At 41.1% G+C, this 18,131-nt stretch overlaps 1 protein-coding gene across 1 annotated transcript in view; it reads left to right on the forward strand.

Moving 5' to 3' along the window:
- The window catches only part of HSDL2 (hydroxysteroid dehydrogenase like 2), a 130,234-nt gene extending 113,591 nt beyond the window's left edge, over positions 1-16,643 (forward strand). The window contains exons 10-12 of the mRNA XM_069767041.1: positions 951-1,094; positions 13,160-13,288; positions 16,227-16,643. Coding sequence (XP_069623142.1) covers positions 951-1,094; positions 13,160-13,288; positions 16,227-16,339 — 386 coding nt within the window. The 3' untranslated portion in view covers positions 16,340-16,643. The remainder of the gene's footprint in view (positions 1-950; positions 1,095-13,159; positions 13,289-16,226) is intronic.
- The last annotated feature ends 1,488 nt before the right edge of the window (positions 16,644-18,131 follow it).

Genomic DNA, 18,131 nt, shown 5'->3' on the forward strand with positions numbered 1-18,131 from the left:
TTGCTTTTGGATGTGTTCCTTCTGATGAGCTGGGTTGGCAGGCACTAAACAGATTCATATTATACACCAAAACTTCCATATTAAATAATCTTAAATGGAAACATAAAGAGATCCCACAAATGATGCGAATAAAATACAAATTTTATTATACCACATTAAAAACAATATTAAAAAAGCAAAAATACCGTATAGTGGAAACCGAACAGGAAAAACCGGTGAACAAATATAAACAGGTATTATAAGCTAGCAGCAATCATATATCCTGACATAAACTCTGGCACAAAGTATATATAATATTCCAACATGAATAAATGCCAGGATTTCAATCAATACCGCCCATGTCCTAATGCATAACAAGGTATAAATACAAATTTACACAGCCATGGAGGGGGTAGCAAGGAAAATTCCTAAGCCTGATATATGCCAACAAAGCTACACTCTAGATATAGAAAAGTCATGTAAGCCAGCCTAATGAATAAAAGTTAATAGTGCTTACCGCATCTCATCTGTACACCCGTTCGGCATCCACTCACCCCGACGTACGTTTCGCCACCTGCTTCTTCCTGCTTCTTGACGCCCCCGGTTTCCACTATACGGTATTTTTGCTTTTTTAATATTGTTTTTAATGTGGTATAATAAAATTTGTATTTTATTCGCATCATTTGTGGGATCTCTTTATGTTTCCATTTAAGATTATTTAATATGGAAGTTTTGGTGTATATTATGATTGGAAGTGCCCTTGTTTCTATATGGGACGTCTTTTTGGTGTAGTTACTAAACAGATTCAGTATCATTTCCATATGACCATTAACATTTTTGGAGCAAAAGAACAATCCTCTTACTAAAAGCAGATGCCCCCAAAAATCTACAAGTAAATGTTAATCTTTTTATTGGTAATACTGTACATTAACTGCTACTAATTTGTTTTTTTTTCTTTTTAAATACTGAAGGTGGTTCTGCAGCTTTTAAGGAGGGGAAACCAATGGCTTCAAGTCTCAAAAGTCCTGTAGAGGAGACTTTTTCCGTTATTGGAAAATCTATCAATGAGGAGACTGTGAAAACTGTTCAAGGAGTTTACCAATTTGTACTTGCAGGTAGGAGTTATTAGTTATATGGAAGCTGTTATACACATATAACCGAAAAGGAGACGCAAAGCTAATATGGGAAGGGGTGCTAAATGAGGAAGCAAACTGTAACATGACAAGAAGATATAATCATTTTATTTTATTAGGATGCAAAAATCAATTAAAAACCAAGATATCCCCAGTGACCACTGGCATGTGTGGCAATAACCATGATAGCCAAGAATATATAATACAAATACAACACAATATACAAATATGAATAGAGCCCTAAGTAGGTGCAAAAAATGTGTAGAAATTGAACCCTAAAATAGGATCAAATATATGGAAATATATAGCAGATGAAGCCCAGGCCGAAAGCACCATAGATGTGCACAATAGGCAACACAGCAGTGAAGCATTAAGGCTACGTTCAGACTAGCGTTGTGCGTCGGGTTAGCGTCGGGCGACGCAGCGGCGACGCACGCGTCATGCGCCCCTATGTTTAACATGGGGGACGCATGCGTTTTTGTTTGTTGCGTTTGGCGACGCATGCGTCTTTTTTGCCGCAAGCGTCTGATCAAGAAAACGCAACAAGTTGCATTTTTCTTGCGTCCGATTTTCGGCAAAAAACGACACACGCGTCGCAAAACGCAGCGGTTTTGCGTGCGTTTTGCCGCGTTTTTGCGTGCGTCGTGCGTTGCGTCGCCGACGCAGCGGCGCACAACGCTAGTCTGAACGTAGCCTTATATAGTAACTGTAATAGTGATATCGCCAACTATTTATGCATATATTTAGATATAATGGATAATAAAAGTGCATATACAGTGGCTTGCTAAAGTATTCACCCACTTGGCTTTTTACCTATTTTGTTACATTAAAGTCTGTCTTTAAATATTTTTATACTCCGATTTGTGTGTGATGCATCAGCAATAAATGGTCTATGTTGGTGAAGGAATAAATTAAATTTCTGAGATCAAATAACTAAAAATTGGCATGTGCATATGTATTCACCCCTTTTGTGATGAGGCCCCTAAACATTTCTGGTGCAATCAGTTACCTTCATAAGTCACATGCTTAGTGACAGGAATTCTACCTGTGTGCAAGTGTAACATGGTCTGTCAGTATATACCCACCTTTTCTGAAAGGCCACAGAAGCAAGAGACACCATTATCCAAACACCATGAAGATGGAGATCTCCAAACCAGTCACGGACAAAGTTGTTGAGAAGTACAAGTCAGGATTGGGTTATAAACAAATAAATAAATTAAAAAATATATCTCAATCTCTGATGATCTCCTGGAGCACCATCAAATCCTTTATCAACAAATGGAAAAAAAATCTAATATTATTATGGCTTTTTGCAAATATTAATAATTATGGTAATCCTAATTGACCTAAACCAGGAAAGGTTTTTTCTGATTTCATGTCAGATATTGAGAAAAACATGAATGTGTGTCTCTTTATTTAGTGTGTATAAACTTCTAGTTTCAACTGTATAATAAAGTAGATTAGAGAATGATTTACTGGTGTTCATCACCATGGAAGATCCATGGGAAGTGAAACTCCAGCGATGGAACCTTAGGGTACCGTCACACAATGGCATTTTGATCGCTACGACGGCACGATTTGTGACGTTCCAGCGATATATCCGTGACGTTCCAGCGATCTCGCTGTGTCTGACACGCTCCTGCGATCAGGGACCCCGCTGAGAATCGTACGTCGTAGCAGATTGTTTGAAACTTTCTTTTGTCGTCTAGTGTCCCGCTGTGGCGGCATGATCGCATGGTGTAACAAAGGTGTGCACGATATTGTATACGATGTGCGCATAGTAACCAACGGCTTCTACATCGCACATACGTCATGAAATTATCGCTCCAGCGTCGTACATTGCAAAGTGTGACAGCAGTCTATGACGCTGGAGCGATATTGTTACAATGCTGGAGCGTCACGGATCGTGCCGTCGTAGCGATCAAAATGCCACTGTGTGACGGCACCCTTACGCCGACACAGAGATGAGTCATGCATACTGATGGCAAAGTGTTTGCCAATGGTCCAGTAGTGCTCGTGTGTCCAGGGCATCATATGGTAAATGTTACGATGACTATAAACAATATGCGCTGGTGTAGGATAAAACATACATATAACCGCAGAAATGCTGAGAACGCTGTTCAGCAAATTTTTGTGATCTCTTTGGAAATGCATTCAAATGAGATTATTTGAAATAGGTGATGTGGGGCGGGCGATGAAAAACAATTCATAATTATAAGGTGAAATTTGCAAAAACCTTCCATACATTTATTGGAAATTTTTATGACAAACTGTCATTGCATAAGCAAAAGTATATACCGTAATAAATAACTACATTTATTGCAATTTCAAGTAGGGCGCTTTCTCTTCGCCTGCTGTTTGTAGTGTAGCTCTGGAGCGTCTCTCTTCATTGTCCAACAGAAGTTTCCTAACATTGCCGGGCTCCATTTCTCTTGATACCTTTTCTCAATAGCAGCAATGTCCTGATGGAGTCTCTCACCATGTTCATCGCTGCCGACTCCACAGTTCTCTAGGAAGAAGTCGAAGAAATGGAGAAAGTGAATCTTTAGAGACATGTGTGCCCCAAGCTTGTGGTAGCACATGAGCATCTCATCCACCAGCTCTTTCTAATTGGAGACACGCTTATGTTCCAAAAATCCTTAAAGGGAACCTGTCGCCCGGTTTGGCAGATACGAGTTATGGCCATCCCCTTTCAGGGCCAAGCCTGGTGACAGGTTCCCTTTAACAAACAATCTATTCAACTCTGCCTACTCGACAGCCTGATGTATGTAATCGAACTGAATGTCCTTGTAAATCTCAATAATCTCTGGGCCAACAAAGATGCCCTCTTTCAACTTTCAATTGCCAACCTAATTTGAAAAAAATGTCTTCGCTTCCATACATTTACTGCATTACAGTTCTCCACTATCAAAACTTGTAAAATAAAATTATTAGCTCTAGTTATATCTGTCATTTTCATTTTTAGCATCATCAAATCTGTACAAATTGTCTACTTACGTTCAATTTACAATTTTGTTGTTGAACAGTATAATAGAACCTCATATACCTGCAGTGATGAACCATGCATACTGACAGCAAAGTGTCTTCCAGTAACCCATTCGTACGCATGCGTCCAGGGCACATCATGTAGCAGATATAACGACCATGCTGAACAATATGCACATGCGCAAGATGCAACATACACATAACTGCACAAAAGATCGCCAGAATCCTGGTGATGTGCACGTGTCCAGAATCAGAAGTAGTCATAGGGACAATGTCAAAAGGCAAATGCATGAATAATCATGAGGAGAATATTAACCCCTTAGTGACAGAGCCAAGTTTCTAAAATCTGACCAGTGTCACTTTATGTAATAATAACTCTGGAATGCTTCAACAAATCCCAGTGATTTTGAGATTGTTTTTCGTGGCACATTATACTTTATGATAGCAGTAAATTTAAATCAGTATGTTTTGTGTTTATTCATAAAAAAAATATCAGAAATTTGACAAATGTAAAAAAATATATGCCATTTTAACCCCTTTACACTCAAGGGTGGTTTGCACGTTAATGACGGGGCCAATTTTTACAATTCTGACCACTGTCCTTTTATGAGGTTATAACTCTGGAACGCTTCAACGGATCCCAGTGATTCTGACATAGTTTTCTCGTGACATATTGTACTTCGTGATAGTGGTAAACTTTGTTTGATATTACATGCGTTTATTTGTGAAAAGAAACGAAAATTTGGTGCAAATTTTGAAAATTTCGCAATTTTCCAACTTTGAATTTTCATGCCCTTAAATCACAGAGATATGTCACACAAAATAGTTAATAAGTAACGTTTCCAACATGTCTACTTTACATCAGCACAATTTTGGAACCAAAATTTTTTTTTGTTAGAGAGTTATAAGGGTTAAAAATTTCTCATTTTTACAACACCATTTTTTTAGGGACCACATCACATTTGAAATCACTTTGAGGGGTCTATATGATAGAAAATACCAAAAGGTGACACCATTCAAAAACTGCATCCATCATCAAGGTGCTCAAAACCACATTTAAGAAGCTTATTAACCCATCAGGTGCTTCACAGGAATTTTTGGAATGTTTAGAGTACCACTGTTTGGGGCGCATGGCAGAGCTCGGAAGGGAAGGAGCGCTGTTTGACTTTTTCAACGCAGAATTGGCTGGAATTGAGACCAGACGCCACGTTTGGATAGCCCCTGATGTGCGTTTATACCATTCCGTGTTTGGTAAAATTGATAAAACAGTTTTATTCTTCGGGTTAGTATGATTACAGCGATATTTCATTTATATAATTTTTTTATGTTTTGGTGCTTTTCTACAATGAAAACTATTTTATCTAAAAAATTACTTTCGCATCGCTTTATTCTGAGGGCTATAACTTTTTTTTCTTTCGCTGATGACTCTGTATGGCAGCTCGTTTTTTGCGGGACAAGATGACTTTTTCAGTGGTACCGTGTTTATTTATATCCGTCTTTTTGATCGCGTGCTATTCCACTTTTTGTTCAGCGGTATGATGATAAAGCATAGTTTTTTGCCTCGTTTTTTTTAATGATTTTTTTACGTTGTACCCTGAAGGGGTTAACTAGTGGGACTGTTTTATAGGTCGGGTCATTACGGACTCGGCAATACTAAATGTGTACTATGTGTACTATTATTTATTTATTTATTTTTTTATTTACATAAATGTACTTATTGGAACTATATATATACAGTGGGGCAAAAAAGTATTTAGTCAGTCAGCAATAGTGCAAGTTCCACCACTTAAAAAGATGAGAGGTGTCTGTAATTTACATCATAGGTAGACCTCAACTATGGGAGACAAACTGAGAAAAAAAAATCCAGAAAATCACATTGTCTGTTTTTTTTTCATTTTTTTTGCATATTATGGTGGAAAATAAGTATTTGGTCAGAAACAAACAATCAATATTTCTGGCTCTCACAGACCTGTAACTTCTTCTTTAAGAGTCTCCTCTTTCCTCCACTCATTACCTGTAGTAATGGCACCTGTTTAAACTTGTTATCAGTATAAAAAGACACCTGTGCACACCCTCAAACAGTCTGACTCCAAACTCCACTATGGTGAAGACCAAAGAGCTGTCAAAGGACACCTGAAACAAAATTGTAGCCCTGCACCAGGCTGGGAAGACTGAATCTGCAATAGCCAACCAGCTTGGACTGAAGAAATCAACAGTGGGAGCAATAATTAGAAAAAGGAAGACATACAAGACCACTGATAATCTCCCTCGATCTGGGGCTCCACGCAAAATCCCACCCCGTGGGGTCAGAATGATCACAAGAACGGTGAGCAAAAATCCCAGAACCAAGCGGGGGGACCTAGTGAATGAACTGCAGAGAGCTGGGACCAATGTAACAAGGCCTACCATAAGTAACACACTACGCCACCATGGACTCAGATCCTGCAGTGCCAGACGTGTCCCACTGCTTAAGCCAGTACATGTCCGGGCCCGTCTGAAGTTTGCTAGAGAGCATTTGGATGATCCAGAGGAGTTTTGGGAGAATGTCCTATGGTCTGATGAAACCAAACTGGAACTGTTTGGTAGAAACACAACTTGTCGTGTTTGGAGGAAAAAGAATACTGAGTTGCATCCATCAAACACCATACCTACTGTAAAGCATGGTGGTGGAAACATCATGCTTTGGGGCTGTTTCTCTTCAAAGGGGCCAGGACGACTTATCCGGGTACATGAAAGAATGAATGGGGCCATGTATCGTGAGATTTTGAGTGTAAACCTCCTTCCGTCAGCAAGGGCATTGAAGATGAAACGTGGATGGGTCTTTCAACATGACAATGATCCAAAGCACCCCGCCAGGGCAACGAAGGAGTGGCTTCGTAAGAAGCATTTCAAGGTCCTGGAGTGGCCTAGCCAGTCTCCAGATCTCAACCCTATAGAAAACCTTTGGAGGGAGTTGAAAGTCCGTGTTGCCAAGCGAAAAGCCAAAAACATCACTGCTCTAGAGGAGATCTGCATGGAGGAATGGGACAACATACCAACAACAGTGTGTGGCAACCTTGTGAAGATTTACAGAAAACGTTTGACCTCTGTCATTGCCAACAAAGGATATATTACAAAGTATTGAGATGAAATTGTGTTTCTGACCAAATACTTATTTTCCACCATAATATGCAAATAAAATGTTAAAAAAACAGACAATGTGATTTTCTGGATTTTTTTTTCTCAGTTTGTCTCCCATAGTTGAGGTCTACCTATGATGTAAATTACAGACGCCTCTCATCTTTTTAAGTGGTGGAACTTGCACTATTGCTGACTGACTAAATACTTTTTTTCCCCACTGTGTATATATATATATATATATATATATATATATATAATTGTCTAAGGGTTTTTCCGTCTGTCTGTCTGTCTGTCTGTCCTGGAAATCCCGGCTCTCTGATTGGTCGAGGCCGTCAGGCCTCGACCAATCAGAGACCGGCACAGCATCGACGTAGAAATCCCGCGTCTCTGATTGGTCGAGGCCGCCAGGCCTCGACCAATCAGCAACGGGCACAGTGACGATGATGTCATAAAGGACATAGACATCCTGCGTCTGATTGGTCGAGGCCGCCAGGCCTCGACCAATCAGCAACGGGCACAGCGACGATGATGTCATAATGGTTGCCATGGCGACGATGATGTCATAAAGGTTGCCTCGACCAATCAGCGACGGGCACAGCGACGATGATGTCCTAATGGTTGCCATGGTGACGATGATGTCATAAAGGTTGCCTCGACCAATCAGCGACGGGCACAGCGACGATGATGTCCTAATGGTTGCCATGGCGACGATGATGTCATAAAGGTTGCCTCGACCAATCAGTGACGGGCACAGCGACGATGATGTCCTAATGGTTGCCATGGCGACGATGATGTCATAAAGGTTGCCTCGACCAATCAGCGACGGGCACAGCGACGATGATGTCCTAATGGTTGCCATGGCGACGATGATGTCATAAAGGTTGCCTCGACCAATCAGCGACGGGCACAGCGACGATGATGTCCTAATGGTTGCCATGGTGACGATGATGTCATAAAGGTTGCCTCGACCAATCAGCGACGGGCACAGTCTGCCGCGAATTCTGGAATCATCATTGTCCATATACTACGGGGACATGCATATTCTAGAATACCCGATGCGTTAGAATCGGGCCACAATCTAGTATATATATATATATATATATAAATTGTCTAAGGGTTTTTCCATCTGTCTCTGTCCTGGAAATCCCGCGTCTCTGATTGGTCGAGGCCGCCAGGATGATGTCATAAAGGACGTAGAAATCCCACGTTTCTGATTCAGCGACGGGCACAGTATCGACGTAGATGTCCTAATGGTTGCCATGGCGTCGATGTCATAAAGGTGGCCTCGACCATTCAGCGACGGGTACAGTCTGCTGCGAATTCTGGAATCATCATTGTCCATATACTACGGGGACATGCATATTCTAGAATACCCGATGCGTTAGAATCAGGCCACAATCTAGTATATGTATATATATATATAATGTATATGTGTGTGTGTATATATATATATATATATATATTTATTAGACTGTGGCCCGATTCTAACGCATCGGGTATTCTAGAATATGCATGTCCCCGTAGTATATGGACAATGATGATTCCAGAATTCGCGGCAGACTGTGCCCGTCGCTGATTGGTCGAGGCAACTTTTATGACTTCATAGTCGCCATGGCAACCATTATGACATCATCGTCGCTGTGCCCGTCTCCGATTGGTCGAGGCCGCCAGGCCTCGACCAATCAATCGGAGACGCAGGATGTCTACGTCCTTTATGACATCGTCGCTGTGCCCGTCGCTGATTGGTCGAGGCCTGGCGGCCTCGACTAATCAGAAACGCGGGATTTCCAGGACAGACAGACAGACAGACAGAAAGACAAACAGACGGAAAAACCCTTAGACAATTATATATATACTAGATTGTGGCCCGATTCGAACGCATCGGGTATTCTAGAATATGCATGTCCCCGTAGTATATGGACAATGATGATTCCAGATGAATCAGAATCGTGGTATTTCTACGTCCTTTATGACATCATCGTCACTGTGCCCGTTGCTGATTGGTCGAGGCCAATCCTGGCCTCGACCAATCAGACGCGGGATATCTACGTCCTTTATGACATCATCGTCGCTGATGACCAATCAGAGACGCGGGATTTCTACGTCAATGCTGTGCCCGTCTCTGATTGGTCGATCAGAGAGCCGGGATTTCCAGGACAGACAGACAGACAGAAAGACAGACAGACAGACGGAAAAACCCTTAGGCAATTATATATATAGACTAGATTGTGGCCCGATTCTAACGCATCGGGTATTCTAGAATATGCATGTGCCCGTAGTATATGGACAATGATGATTCCAGAATTCGCGGCAGATTGTGTCCGTCGCTGATTGGTCGAGGCAACCTTTATGACATCATCGTCGCCATGGCAACCATTATGACATCTACGTCGATACTGTGCCCGTCGCTGAATCAGAAACGTGAGATGTCTACGTCCTTTATGACATCATCGTCGCTGTGCCCGTTGCTGATTGGTCGAGGCCTTGCGGCCTCGACCAATCAGAGACGCGGGATGTCTACGTCCTTTATGACATCATCGTCGCTGTGCCCGTTGCTGATTGGAGCAAGAGACGTGGAATTTCCAGGACAGACAGACAGACGGAAAAAACCCTTAGACAATTATATATATATAGACTAGATTGTGGCCCGATTCTAACGCATCGGGTATTCTAGAATATGCATGTCCCTGTAATATATGGACAATGATGATTCCAGAATTCGCGGCAGACTGTGCCCGTTGCTGCTTGGTCGAGGCAACCTTTATGACATCATCGTCGCCATGGCAACCATTATGACATCATCGTCGCTGTGCCCGTTGTTGATTGGTCGAGGCCTGGCGGCCTCGACCAATCAGAGAGCCGGGATTTCCAGGACAGACAGACGGAAAAGCCCTTAGACAATTATATATATAGAAGAGATATATATATATATATATATATATATATATATATACGGTATATATATATATATATATAACCACAGCAGCACATGTACATGAATCGGCCATGTGAAAACACAGACAAATATACATTTCACAAAAATATTTTTTCATAAAAAATTTTTCAAAACATTTTTTTTCAGAAAACTTACAGTTAAAATGAAGATTCTTAGCGCATAAAATGGCCAATTCATGTATGCCCATCAACCACGGCAATGTGATCTCCCCCTGATTTTTTTCACTATATATATATATATATATATATATATATACCGTATATATATATATATATATATATATATATATAATAATATATAATATTTTTATTTTTTTTATTTTTTTTTTTTTACACATGTTAATATATTTTTTTTACTTTTCACTATATATTATCAGATCGCTGATCTGACACTTGGCTGATCTGACACAGTGCTTTGCAATCTGACATGCAGTGCAGGAGGTTTGTCGGCTCTCAGCAGGCGCTTGCAAGCCACGACCCTGCAGGACCCCCGCGGCCATTACATTGCGTTGTTCCAAGGGTCTCGGGGAAGCTCGTACGGAGCCCCCCTCCCTGCGTCTGTGACCGCTCCTGGCACATAGTGCCGGATGTCAGCTGTGATAATCAGCTGACACCCGGCCGCAATCAGCCGGACTCCCCCATGAGCGCGGCTGATCGGTGATGACGTACTATCCCGTTGGTGGTCATACAGGCCCAGGCAACCTTGACGGGATAGTACTGTCACGAGGGGATTGGGTAGACTAAAGCTGATTACCCGGGCCCCTGCGATATCCCTCAGACTAGTGAAAACCCTGTCTGTCCCCCTCCCAGAATTTACACTGATGGTGTGCTTGTCTGGGCCACCAGGCCTGACCCTGACTCCTGTTTCAGCCCTATGCTGAAACCTCCACCCGCAACCCAGTGGCAAGACCACACACCAACCTACACAGAAAGTACAGACAGGGAAAACTAAAAACGTACCACGCCGCAGACACACAGGAAAACACTATAATGTGCACAGGGCAAAAATAAAAACAAATATAGGAAGGAGAAATATGACAAAGGATAATACACCACCAGATACGATACTTCAACTCCTAGACCACCACTCCAGAGCGAGATCACCAGACACAAGCTATTATCAGCGACGCCCAAAGTCCAGAATGACTATTTAAAGGCCACGGGCGTGACCCAGCCTCCAACCAGATTACCAGCCAGATTAACCCTGGAAAACCTGGATAAAATCTACATGACAAGTACGTCTAATGTCAAAAAGGGGTTAAAACTTTGAATGATTTTCCCTCTAATTCAGATAGTCATACCATAGAAAAACATTAATGAATAACATTTCTCTCATGCCTGCTTTAAATTAGCACCATCTGTAAAATGTTATTTTAATTTGTTAGCATTTTAGGAGATTTAAAAATGTAGCAGTAATTTTTCATTTTTTCATGGAAATTTACAACATTTATTTTTTTTTAGGGACCTATCCAGGTTTGACATGACTTTAGTTGTCCTATATACCATTTTAAAAACCGCACCCTCTGACATATTGAAAACTGCTGTCAGGTAGTTTATTAAATGATGTCTACAGCTTTAACTACATGTCATATGGTGGCACAACCCCCTAACTCTTAACGCCATTAAAAGTCATTATATTTGTATTGTTATATGCTGAGATTCTTTTCTGCACCAGGATATATGTTAGCCCTTCTTAAAGAACTATCACAATGGACAATCTGTGTAGAATATTGTTACATTATATATGTACATGCATCCGTAAAAGTTTTGACTTTGAATTCTTAGGCTACTTTCACACTAGCGTCAGATTCGGCCCGTCGCAATGCGTCGGGCCGAGATTCCGACGCTAGCGCTTGATGCGCTGCACAACGGAGGCAGCGGATGCATTTCTCCGGCGCATCCGCTGCCCCATTGTGAGGTTACATTTAACGTTTTTTGCTCCTGGCGGTCCGCCAAAACACGGCGCAACAGTTGCACGACGGTTTGCGACGTGTCAATACGTCGCAATGCGTCGGTAATGTTACTCTATGGGGCAAAAACGCATCCTGCAAACAACTTTGCAGGATGCATTTTTTCCCCTAAACGACGCATTGCGACGTATTGAAAACAACGCTAGTGTGAAAGTAGCCTTACTGTGACCAGGATGGCTAAAGAGTATTGGAATAATACTAATGCCCACAATATGTTATTTCAAGTACCGAACCTGTAGAAGCAATATTTATAGTGCAGCACTCATTTGAAGTTTGGGCAGACACGGAGGCTTTTGTTAAGCCTTTAGCTGCTATATCATTATATTCATCTGCAAAATGCAATTGCACAGGTCGCAGTAGAATAATAGGGGAGACTCTGTCCGTATCTCAAAATGATTTAGATGCCATGGTCTCTTGCCACGGGGATCTATGGCATTGAATTGCTGAGTTAAAAGCTAGCTCCAATCCAGGCCATTGCAGCAGTGTCAAATGTACAGCATTAAGTCGACATTCATGAAAAACCTCAACACCTCAAAGTGTAGTTAGTTACACTACGTTAAAAAAATAGGTCTCCTTTATCAAAACTGTATAATAGCAAAACTAGCCTGGATGTTTCACGCACAGTGCGGCTTTTCTTTTTCTAGAACATTTTATGAAATTGAAGCTGAGCTCTCATTGGTTGCCATGAGCCCAAAAGGCCAGTTTTATGATTGGGCTAATTTGTATGCTTATGGCAGAGATGAGCGAAAGGATTTTATTTCCAAGCTAAGGTGAAAATTGCCTGTGAACAAGAAATTTTATTTGACTACATTGTCATACAATGTTTTCCACCAGATACAATATATATTATGGAGCAGTAAGTTTTGGAATCAAACCTGCCTAATATTTCAACAGAAGATCTGCGTATAAATGCAAAATACCCAAGTAGTAATCTTAGGGCTTGCCAATTCTACTCGTAGGAGACAGATGAATCTGCCAACAGTCATGTAATAACTTTTGTTTTGCTGCTTTATTTAGGTTCTGAGGAAGGCACATGGTATATGGACCTTAAAAATGACAATGGTGGAGTTGGAAAAGGTGACCCACCAATCAAAGCAGATGTGGTGATGAGTATGGACAGTGAAGACTTTGTGAAGATGTTTACAGGTGAGTTCATAGTATTCATTATAAGATCTGGGCATTGGATATCGTCTGTAGATAGCTTCTGCTCTCTTATTGGCATTTATTCTCTCATGCTTCAAGAGCATTCAGAATTAATTTATGGTGAGGATGTCATAATTAAAAGGTTTGTACGGTGTGAGGGGAATCATACGAGGGTTGTTATGTGTTCCTTAGGATGTGCATAGAAAGATAGTGAACCCGCTGGAGAGCGTTGTAATTTCAGCCACTGATGTGGTTGCAACACAAAATGAGTGTGGACTGGGTCACGCTATTTAACCAAGTCATATTTAGGAAAACCTGACATGGACTTATATTTTTGGAGAGATCTGTAGGAAAGTAGTGGGATGGATCTCCCGTTCCAGTCCGGATCTTGGAGGTTGCCCATGGGCATGATTCCCATTTAAACTTTCAGGAAAGGGTTGGGTGTGCCAATGTGGGTTTGCAAGCATCAGAGCAGGAGGTTCTGTATATGCCTGTCTATGTGAGACTTACCACAGACCAGAGCCAGAGACTAAAGCCATTGCCGCATCCACGTGGTAAACGGTGGTGACATTTCGGCTGACAGTCTGGATTTATTTTCATAAGTTGGCAAATAAAGACATTTAAGTTGAACTTTCTTGGGTCACTGCGTCATTACCGCATGGACGTGAAAGCCGCTGCCTTACAATGGACAAAGTAAGACTTTGGCCAGGATATGTAAAAAAAACAAACTTAATTTTACTTGCCTATTGTCACCTACTTAGATCCAGCGCAGGCCGTGTTCAGAGTAGAGACAGGAATTGGTAATGTCACCCACTTCACCTGAATACTGATTCCTCTGGCTTCAGCAGTCAGGTGACTTTGTAGTGTGTTATCATAAATCATCCTATGACACATTGATTAACACACCTGACTGCTACAGCCCATTACAGGCTGTAGCAGCCCATTACAGGCTGTAGCAGCCCATTACAGGCTGTAGCAGCCCATTACAGGCTGTAGCAGCCCATTACAGGCTGTAGCAGCCCATTACAGGCTGTAGCAGGCCATTACAGGCTGTAGCAGCCCATTACAGGCTGTAGCAGCCCATTACAGGCTGTAGCAGCCCATTACAGGCTGTAGCAGCCCGGCGGCTGGTGGAACAGTAATGTCATTATTTCCTGTTTCTGCTGAGATCATGGCGCAGTCTGTGTTGTGTCCAGATGGGTTTTGGGAAGTCAGTGGGACAGAGTTTGTTTTTTAGATAATCCTATTCCCTGGGCAAATTTTTAATTTGCCTTGGCAACCAATTAAAGGTATAATACCATGAAAGAGAACAGTGACCTAAATGAACTTTTGCCTATTTGCTCCATTTAACACATGCAACCTCATTGATACATCATTAATATTGAATGGGTCATCAGAAAATGATCTACTTTTTATGTAAGCTTTTTATGCTCCAATATATTTAAGAATATTTGGCGATTTACTGTCATCATGCAGCTTTTACTCTAGCAACTAAACTCCACAAAAAAGGCTTACATTTCCAATTCTGTGGCGATTATTTTCAGTACTCATCTCATTATCATCACAGGCTGGTTACCCTGAAACGTGACACCTACATATACAATAGAGAAGTTCAAAATACTGTAGGTGAAAGGCACATCCCACATCCTTCTCCCTCCCTGCTCAGTGACCTCTGCACAGTTCACAAAGCATGTTTACATTCAGTGTCATCGTCTATTAATCATCTCAAGACTAGTAGATTCCTATGGTCCATATGGCTGCTGCAAAGCATATCTCTAAAAGTGAACCTGCCATGTAAAAGAATACTGTTAACCTGCAGATTTTGGATTAATCTGCAGGTTAATAGTGTTCTAAAGCCATGCAGCTGCCATACTGAAAGCCCAGCTACTGGGAGCTTCAGTTACCGCTCAGTACATAGCACTAGGGTTGATCGAATAGCTTCGGATAAGTGCTTATTCGAATAGCTATAGTGCTTCCCGAATAGATGCCTCGGTAACCTGGAGCGCTCCGGCTGATCAGCTGTTTGGCTCTGCAGCTGCATGTGTCGCGGCTGTGTGACAGTCACAACACATGCATGGAGCTCATGCATCTGCGGCACCGAACAGCTGATTATCGGGAGCGCTCCAGGTATCCAGGTTACCGATTCAGCTATTTGGTAAGCGCTATAACTATTCGGATAAGCACTTATCCAAATCTATTTGATTAACCCTACGTAGCGCTGACTGACAGCTGGCTCAGAGCGGTGGCTAGAACCGCGCTTCAGCACTCTATGCATGGACAAAAGCGGATCTGCTGTGACTGAAAACCAGAGGCTGCCTGGAGAAATAAAATTAATTTCCTCTCAGTAGCCGGGCTTTCGGTACAGCGGTCTCATGGCTTTAGAATGCTATTAACGTACAGACTAACCCCAAATATCTGCAGGTTAATAGTTTTGTTTTGATTTTTTTACATAACTGGTTCCTTTTAATGCTAACAGCATCTCCAGCACGACTGTTCCTGTCTAATAGACAGTGGCACTAGAATAAATGGAACCTTAGCAGAGCTATTGAATGAAGAGACTCCACATGCATTTCCTTTTACCAAGACTGTGGATGAACAGTCTCCTCATTTATGTATAACATTGCTTTTGCAGCAATACATATAAAAGCTGCCAATAATAAAAGGAAAATACAGGAGCTGCATTTTGTGTGATTTCTTCATTTTGAGGAGCAAAATACCAGTTTTTATACTCATCCATTCTTGTCTCTTAAATTACCTTTATCTTAGAAGTGTATAATGTAGAAAGGATAACAGGATTTCTAATAGTTATTAGTACAGTATTCTCATAAATGTGGTATCACAAACATTCTCATTTTTATTATATTCTATTTAAAAATTGGTAGTAATAGCCTTTGTGTACACCACTATTTATAATATATATTTTGGATTTTTCATTACGCAGGAAAGCTAAAACCTACAATGGCATTTATGTCTGGAAAGCTGAAGATTAAAGGAAACATGGGCCTGGCAATGAAACTAGAGGCACTCATGGGCCGGATGAACTCAAAGTTGTGATTTTACTGCTGAAGTTTAGAAATAGAATGACATTACCTGATCACAGGCTGTAGTTCTATAGCCGGACAGCCTGGGTAATGGAAAACGCAGAAAGCTCTCAGCTACCCAATACAAAGTTAACTAAAACAGATATTTGCATATCACCTTTTTCTATTAAAAGTTTTACAGGGATGGCATGAATACTGAGAACACATTTCTGACTTTCTAGCCTAGTAGTGAATTCTATAAATTGATCAACTGATTGTATTACACAAAATATTGCAAACCAATTATAACTAATAAAAACATAGATTTGCAAGTCTGATTGTGTTGCCTTTTAGCCATCTTTAAGTATCAGCATGATCTGTCAAGTAACATTTCTGAGTAAATGCATAATCCCTGGGATTGTAACTCTTGGACATCCTAGATAATGTAGGTAGACTAGAACAATTGCATTTGATTAAACTGTTCAGGGTTCACATTATTCTGCTAGGTAATATCCATCAATCAGTTACCTACAAAGTGAAAAATAGTTGCATGTTTTATGTGTACATTGCACGCAAAATGAAAAAAAAAACACGTAACAAAACCAAGTGTTTATCATTAAATTAGAATATCATCAAAAAGTTAATTTCAGTTCTTCCATACAAAAAAGTGAAACTTTATATAGAGACATTACAAACAGAGTGATCTATTTTAGGTGTTTATTTCTGTTAATGTTGATGATTATGGCTTACCCAATGAAAACCCAAAAGTCATTATCTCAATAAATTAGAATACTTTATAACACCAGCTTGAAATATGATTTTAAAATCTGAAATGTTGGCCTACTGAAATGTATGTTCAGTAAATGCACTAAATACTTGGTCGGGGCTCCTTTTGCATCAATCCAGTGTGGCATGGAGGCGATCAGCCTGTGGCACTGCTGAGGTGTTATGGAAGCCCAGGTTGCTTTGATAGCAGCATTCAGCTAGTCTGCATTGTTGGGTCTGGTGTCTCTCATCTTCCTCTTGACAATATCCCATAGATTCTCTAATCCGTTAAACTTCAGGCGAGTTTGCTGGCCAATCAAGCACAGTGATACTGTTGTATTTAAACCAGGTATTGGTACTTTTGGCAATGTAGACAGGTGCCAATTTAGTCTTGTTGGCAGAGGGAAGCATAAAGTGCTGTATAATTTCCTGGTAGATGGCTGTGCTGACTTTGGTCTTGATAAAACACAGTGGTCCTACACCAGCAGATGCCATGGCTCCCCAAACCATAACTGATTGTGGAAACTTCACACTAGACCTCAAGCAGCTTGGATTGTGTCCTCTCCACTCTTCCTCCAGACTCTGGGACCCTGATTTCCAAATGAAATGCAAAATTTACTTTCATCTGAAAACAACACCTTGGACCACTGAGCAACAATCCAGTCCTTTTCTCCTTGGCCCAGGTAAGACGCTTCTGGCGTTATCTACTGGTCATGAGTGGCTTGACAAAATTAATGTGATACTTGTAGCCCATGTTCTGGATATGTCTGTGTGCGGTAACTGTTGAAGCAATGACTCCAGCAGCAGTCTACTCCTTGTGAATCTCCCAAAATTTTTGAATGGTCTTTTTAACAATCCTTTCAAGGCTGCGGTTATCCCGGTTGCTTGTGCAGTTTTTTCTACCACACTTTCCTTCCACTCAATTTTCCAATATATTATGCTTGGATACAGCACTTTGTGACCATCCAGCTTCTTTAGCAATGACATTTTGTGGCTTACCCACCTTGTAGAGTGTCAATGACTGCCTTCTGGACATTTGTCAAGTCAGTAGTCTTACCAAT

This window comes from Ranitomeya imitator, chromosome 1, assembly GCF_032444005.1.
Source record: "Ranitomeya imitator isolate aRanImi1 chromosome 1, aRanImi1.pri, whole genome shotgun sequence".
NCBI lineage: Eukaryota > Metazoa > Chordata > Amphibia > Anura > Dendrobatidae > Ranitomeya > Ranitomeya imitator.